The sequence below is a fragment of the Scylla paramamosain genome, unplaced genomic scaffold (assembly GCF_035594125.1).
Source record: "Scylla paramamosain isolate STU-SP2022 unplaced genomic scaffold, ASM3559412v1 Contig5, whole genome shotgun sequence".
In the NCBI taxonomy this organism is placed as follows: domain Eukaryota; kingdom Metazoa; phylum Arthropoda; class Malacostraca; order Decapoda; family Portunidae; genus Scylla; species Scylla paramamosain.
In genome coordinates, this window is record NW_026973670.1 from 397,501 (window position 1) to 405,000 (window position 7,500).

The 7,500-nt window shown below is 40.3% G+C and overlaps 1 protein-coding gene across 3 annotated transcripts in view; it reads right to left on the reverse strand.

Moving 5' to 3' along the window:
- The window catches only part of LOC135096636 (band 4.1-like protein 1), an 18,792-nt gene that overhangs the window by 4,884 nt on the left and 6,408 nt on the right, over positions 1 to 7,500 (reverse strand). For 2 of the 3 annotated variants that reach the window (XM_063998318.1, XM_063998316.1), the window contains exons 4-9: positions 7,327 to 7,500; positions 5,711 to 5,863; positions 2,791 to 2,976; positions 2,130 to 2,222; positions 1,166 to 1,251; positions 553 to 570 (exon numbers count right to left, since the gene is read on the reverse strand). The exon at positions 7,327 to 7,500 is cut by the window's right edge and continues 29 nt beyond it. In XM_063998318.1, coding sequence (XP_063854388.1) covers positions 553 to 570; positions 1,166 to 1,251; positions 2,130 to 2,222; positions 2,791 to 2,976; positions 5,711 to 5,863; positions 7,327 to 7,500 — 710 coding nt within the window. The remainder of the gene's footprint in view (positions 1 to 552; positions 571 to 1,165; positions 1,252 to 2,129; positions 2,223 to 2,790; positions 2,977 to 5,710; positions 5,864 to 7,326) is intronic. The other variant, XM_063998317.1, reaches the window with a different exon arrangement.

Below are 7,500 nucleotides of genomic sequence, written 5' to 3' on the forward strand. Positions count from 1 at the left end.
TAGTAGGTTAAGTGTGGTTTGGTTAAAAGGAGGAGGAGGAGGAGGAGGAGGAGGAGGAGGAGGAGGAGGAGGAGGAGGAGGAGGAGGAGGAGGAGGAGGAGGAGGAGGAATAGGAAGAAGAAGAAGAAGAAGAAGAAGAAGAAGAAGAAGAAGAAGAAGAAGAAGAAGAAGAAGAAGATTAAAATTACAATTATTATTATTATTATTATTAGAGAGAGAGAGAGAGAGAGAGAGAGAGAGAGAGAGAGAGAGAGAGAGAGAGAGAGAGAGAGAGAGAGAGAGAGAGAGAGAGAATTACAAAAATAAACATGCTAAAATAACAATAACAATAATAATAATAATAATAATAATAATAATAATAATAATAATAATAATAATTCATGCTTTTAATATATTCAATAAATACTAATTACTTTTTAAGAAATACATAAAATAAATTAATGAATAAAATAATAATAATAATAATAATAGTTGTGCATTCCTTTAAGATAAAGAAATAATAATAATAATAAATCATTACATAGAATTACATACATTACACATTACACTAACCCTCAATTATACTGTAAGCTAAAGGGAAGAAAATTATTATTATTATTATTATCATTATTATTATTATTATTATTATTGTTGAGAAGAGACTGAAAAATGTTTGTCTTCTTTCCTCTATTTCTCCCTCCACAAGTTTCTTCCACACTTCTCCTCCACTATAGAGTTTCCTCCATCTTTCCTCCACCTTCCCTCCAAGTGTGACTATCCTACCACTCTTCTATCATAGTCAAAATAGTACTTTTCTGGAATAGTCTCACATCCAAACCAGACACTTTTCCTGAATTTTGTCTCCATCAGTCTCTCTTCTCTCCTCTATTTCTTCCTCCACAAGTTTCCTCCACGCTTCTCCTCCACTATAGAGCTTCCTCCATCCTTCCTCCACCTTCCCTCCAACCCTGACTATCCCACCACAATCAGTTCCCCAGAATATGGAGTTTAAATGAAGACTTGTCAAACGCTTTCTCAACCTCTTCTCAGCCAAACTTAAGGTAACTGAACTCAGAAAGAACCATTTTTAAATATTTATATGCTAATTTTCTGTGACTTAAACATGATAGTAATTAGGACTACTGTGCAAACTACTACTACTACTACTACTACTACTATTACGTACCATCCATTGAACGAGAGGACAGCTTACGTCGACTAAGGGACCGTTCGAAGCCGGGGTTGTTCCTGTCGCTCAAATTAGCTGCCATTCTGTAAAATTAGAGCGAGGGGAGGGATTAGAGCGAGCGGGGGATTAGAGCGAGAGAGGGATTAGAGTGAGGGAGGGATTAGAGCGAGGGAGGAATCACAGCGAGGGGAGATATTTGTACCGAAAAGGAAAATTCGTTACGTGACCCCACGGAATCTTATCTCCAAATGTTTCTTTCTTCCATTTCTCCCTCCACAAGTTTCCTCCATGCTTCTCCTCCACTGTAGACCTTCCTCCATCCTTCCTCCACCTTCCCTCCAAACCTGACTATCCTACCCCTCTCCTATCATAGTCAAAATAGTACTTTTCTAAGATAGTCTAGATCAATGCCAGACATTTTTGCTTCCTCCAGCGCCTCCTTTTTCCTCTATATCTCCCTCCAAAAGTTTCCTCCATGCTTCTCCTCCACTGTAGACCTTCCTCCATCCTTCCTCCACCTTCCCTCCAAACCTGACTATCCTACCCCTCTCCTATCATAGTCAAAATAGTACTTTTCTAAGATAGTCTAACATCAGCGCCACACATTTTTCCCTCCTCCAGCTCCTCTTTTTTCCTCTTTATCTCCCTCCAAAAGTTTCCTCCATGCTTCTCCTCCACTGTAGACCTTCCTCCATCCTTCCTCCACCTTCCCTCCAAACCTGACTATCCTACCCCTCTCCTATCATAGTCAAAATAGTACTTTTCTAAGATAGTCTAACATCAGCGCCACACATTTTTCCCTCCTCCAGCTCCTCTTTTTTCCTCTATCTCCCTCCAAAAGTTTCCTCCACACTTCTCCTCCACTGTAGACCTTCCTCCATCCTTCCTCCACCTTCCCTCCAAACCTGACTATCCTACCCCTCTCCTATCATAGTCAAAATAGTACTTTTCTAAGCCTCACCTGCTTTGGTACTGAGTCCTCCCAGAATATCTAAATTTTGATCCCAGTCTTGGCCACAGTCCTTGTCTTTGCGGTGGTTCTGGGGTCATCAACCTGGGGGGAGTAGTAGTAGTAGTAGTAGTAGTAGTAGTAGTAGTAGTAGTAGTAGTAGTAGTAGTAGTAAGAAAAATAATAAAAAAATTACACCAAAATAATTACACACCTGAACACTCAAAAGAATGCAATTACACACCTGAAAACACCCAAAAACACAATTACACACCTGAAAACATACAATTATACACTTACACACCTGATATCTCCCCAAAAACACTCAAAAAACAAAATTACACACCTGAAAACACCCAAAAACACACTTACACACCCAAAAACATCCAAAAAATATACTTACACACCTGATATCTCCCCAAAAACACTCAAAAAACACAATTACACACCTGAAAACACCCAAAAACACAATTACACACCTCAAAACACCAAAAAACATAATTACACACCTGAAAACATCCAAAAACACTCAAAAAACACAATTACACACCTGAAAACACCCAAAAAACACAATTACACACCTGAAACCATACAAATATACACTTACACACCTGAAAACATTTAAAAACACTCAAAAAACACCCTTTAAAACAACAGACACAGCTTTACACACCTGAAGAAGGTATGGTGCTCCACACACACCTTCCACAACCGCTTAGCTGCTCTGTGATTGGCCAGCTTGAATCCAACAGTGCTTTCGAAGGTCTCAAACTCTCCCGGCCGAATCTTAATATAATAATTGCTCCTTTTATAAGAGATCTTCAATATCTTAGGCCAAGCAAACCGGTTGATGCGAAGCCTGCGGAAGTTCCAACGTTTTGTGAGATATCTTTAAAGTTAGAGGGAGTAAGAGAGTGTGGGTGGTGGGGATGTGTGCGTGAATGGTAGGTCTATGTGTGTACTGAGTTTTGCGCACATAGGGTTTGTGTGCGCGAAGTTATATACATGTGAAGTTAGGTGGTCATGTGAAAAATTTGAGTTTCTGACAATTTTTTGAGTGTGAAAGTTTGTACATTTTGTGAGATATCTTTAAAGTTAGAGGGAGTGAGAGAGTGTGGGTGGTGGGGATGTGTGCGTGAATGGTTGGTCTATGTGTGTACTGAGTTTTGCGCACATAGGGTTTGTGTGCGCGAAGTTATGTGTATGTGAAGTTAGGTGGTCATGTGAAAAATTTGAGTTTCTGACAATTTTTTGAGTGTGAAAGTTTGTACATTTTGAGATATCTTTAAAGTTAGAGGGAGTGCGAGAGTGTGGGTGGTGGGGATGTGTGCGTGAATGGTTGGTCTATGTGCGTACTGTGTTTTGCGCACATAGGGTTTGTGTGCGCGAAGTTATGTGTACATGAAGTTAGGTGGTCATGTGAAAAATTTGAGTTTCTGACAATTTTTTGAGTGTGAAAGTTTGTACATTTTGAGATATCTTTAAAATTAGAGAGAGTGAGAGAGTGTGGGTGGTGGGGATGTGTGTGTGAATGGTTGGTCTATGTGTGTGCTGAGTTTTGCGCACATAGGGTTTGTGTGCGCGAAGTTATATCCATGTGAAGTTACGTGGTCGTGTGAAAAATTTGAGTTTCTAACAATTTTTTGAGTGTGAAAGTTTGTACATTTTGTGAGATATCTTTAAAATTAGAGGGAGTGAGAGAGTGTGGGTGGTGGGGATGTGTGCGTTAATGGTTAGTCTATGTGTGTGCTGAGTTTTGCGCACATAGGGTTTGTGTGCGCGAAGTTATGTGTACATGAATTTAGGTGGTCATGTGAAAAATTTGAGTTTTTGACAATTTTTTGAGTGTGAAAGTTTATACATTTTGTGAGATATCTTTAAAATTAGAGAGAGTGAGAGAGTGTGGGTGGTGGGGATGTGTGCATGAATGGTAGGTCTATGTGTGTACTGAGTTTTGCGCACATAGGGTTTGTGTGCGCGAAGTTATATACATGTGAAGTTAGGTGGTCATGTGAAAAATTTGAGTTTGACAATTTTCTAAGTGTGAAAGTTTGTACATTTTGTGAGATATCTTTAAAGTTAGAGGGAGTGAGAGAGTGGTGGGTGGTGGCGATGTGTGCGTTAATGGTTAGTCTATGTGTATGCTGAGTTTTGCGCACATAGGGTTTGTGTGCGCAAAGTTATGTGTACGTGAATTTAGGTGGTCGTGTGAAAAATTTGAGTTTCTGACAATTTTTTAAGTGTGAAAGTTTTGTACATTTTGTGAGATATCTTTAAAGTTAGAGGGAGTGAGAGAGTGTGGGTGGTAGGGATGTGTGCGTGAATGGTTGGTCGATGTGTGTACTGAGTTTTGCGCACACAGGGTTTGTTGTGCGCGAAGTTATGTGTACATGAAGTTAGGTGGTCGTGTGAAAAATTTGAGTTTCTAACAATTTTTTGAGTGTGAAAGTTTGTACATTTTGTGAGATATCTTTAAAGCTAGAGGGAGTGAGAGAGTGTGGGTGGTGGCGATGTGTGCGTTAATGGTTAGTCTATGTGTGTGCTGAGTTTTGCGCACATAGGGTTTGTGTGCGCGAAGTTATGTGTACATGAATTTAGGTGGGTCATGTGAAAAAATTTGAGTTTTTGACTATTTTTTGAGTGTGAAAGTTTGTACATTTTGTGAGATATCTTTAAAATTAGAGAGAGTGAGAGAGTGTGGGTGGTGGGGATGTGTGCATGAATGGTAGGTCTATGTGTGCACTGAGTTTTGCGCACATAGGGTTTGTGTGCGCGAAGTTATGTGCACATGAAGTTAGGTGGTCATGTGAAAAATTTGAGTTTCTGACAATTTTTTGAGTGTGAAAGTTTGTACATTTTGAGATATCTTTAAAATTAGAGAGAGTGAGAGAGTGTGGGTGGTGGGGATGTGTGCGTTAATGGTTAGTCTATGTGTGTGCTGAGTTTTGCGCACATAGGGTTTGTGTGCGCGAAGTTATATACATGTGAAGTTAGGTGGTCATGTGAAAAATTCGAGTTTCTGACAATTTTTTGAGTGTGAAAGTTTGTACATTTTATGAGATATCTTTAAAATTAGAGGGAGTGAGAGAGTGTGGGTGGTGGGGATGTGTGCGTGAATAGTTGCTCTATGTACACACCAAGTTTAGCGCACATGGAACTTGTGTATGCGAAGATACACACACGAATTTAGGTTAACATGTGAAAAAAAGGTGAATATGAAAAATACATACATGAAAAATACAGACAGACAGACAGACAGACACACACACAGACACACACACACACACAAACATTAATAATCTAAAAACAGCCATAACACGCACACAAACGCACACAACCCAACCAAACTCACACACACAACCAAACCCACCACCATGAACCCACACACACCTTCGCGCACATGGAAAAACGCACATAAATGCACCACAAGACGCGCACACAAACGCACACAGACGCACCAAACTCACACACACAACCAAACACGCCGCCACGAACCCACACGCACCTTCGCGCACACGGAAAAGCGCACACGAGCTGAGATAAGCAAAACGTGTGTGTATTTGGGAGAAAAACGGGAAAATCTATGTACGTACTTGTCCCGGTAGACCAGTAGACCGGATGCGCACACACCCAGCATGATGTCCACCCCTTCCGAGTCCTTGGCAGGGTGCAAGTCAACACCGTACATAGCAAGTTTCTTAGCATTCTCTAAATAGTGTAGTTCGGCTTCAGCTGGAGTCTGCCCCCTGTAGTAATAGTAGTAGTAGTAGTAGTAGTAGTAGTAGTAGTAGTAGTAGTAGTAGTAGTAGTAGTAGTAGTTTCACTTCATCAAATTCACCAACAAGCTACCGATTTTTACATGAAGCTATCTTAAAAAAGTACTATTTTGACTATGATAGGAGAGTGGTAGGATAGTCAGACTTGGAGGGAAGGTGGAGGAAAGATGGAGGAAACTCTATAGTGGAGGAGAAGTGTGGAGGAAACTTGTGGAGGGAGATATGGAGGAAAAGAGGGGAGCTATTGGAGGTAAAAACCAGAAAGAGTCTGATTTTGATACAAGACATCTTAGAAAAGTACTATTTTGACTATGATAGAAGAGTGATAGGATAGTCAGACTTGGAGGGAAGGTGGAGGAAAGATGGAGGAAACTCTATAGTGGAGGAGAAGTGTGGAGGAAACTTGTGGAGGGAGATATTGAGGAAAGAAGATAAATATTTGGAGGTAAAAACAAGAAATAGTCTGATTTTGATACAAGACATCTTAGAAAAGTACTATTTTGACTATGATAGAAGAGTGGTAGGATAGTCAGACTTGGAGGGAAGGTGGAGGAAAGATGGAGGAAACTCTATAGTGGAGGAGAAGCGTGGAGGAAACTTGTGGAGGGAGATATTGAGGAAAGAAGATAAACATTTGGAGGAAAAAACAAGAAATATTCTGATTTTGATACAAGACATCTTAGAAAAGTACTATTTTGACTATGATAGAAGAGCGATAGGATAGTCAGACTTGGAGGGAAGGTGGAGGAAAGATGGAGGAAACTCTATATTGGAGTAGAAGTGTGGAGGAAACTTGTGGAGGGAGATATGGAGAAAAAGAGGAGCTATTGAAGGGAAAATGTCTGGCTATGATATTAGACTATCTTAGAAAAGTACTATTTTAACTATGATAGGAGAGTGGTAGGACAGTCAGACTTGGAGGGAAGGTGGAGGAAAGATGGAGGAAACTCTATAGTGGAGGAGAAGTGTGGAGGAAACTTGTGAAGGGAGATATTGAGGAAAGAAGACAAACATTTGGAGGTAAAAACAAGAAATATTCTGATTTTGATACAAGACATCTTAGAAAAGTACTATTTTGACTATGATAGAAGGGTGATGGGATAGTCAGACTTGGAGGGAAGGTGGAGGAAAGATGGAGGAAACTCTATAGTGGAGGAGAAGTGTGGAGGAAACTTGTGGAGGGAGATATTGAGGAAAGAATATAAACATTTGGAGGTAAAAACAAGAAATATTCTGATTTTGATACAAGACATCTTAGAAAAGTACTATTTTGACTATGATAGAAGCATGATAGGATAGTCAGACTTGTAGGGAAGGTGGAGGAAAGATGGAGGAAACTCTACAGCGGAAGAGAAGCGTGGAGAAAACTTGTGAAGGGAGATATGGAGGAAAGAACACACACACACTCATGGTTGGAGAGAAAAAAAAATTACTTGTGTGTTTTATGAAGTTCTCTGACTTTCTCCAGAAGCTGCTGGCTCTGCTGAGGAGCAAAGGTGAACTCAGCCAGGTAGTCAGTAGACCCGTGCATAGAACTATCAAAGTCCCCGACCTCTGCCTGCACCAAGTACGAGCCAAGCAGAGCATGAGTGACGAACGAACAGGGG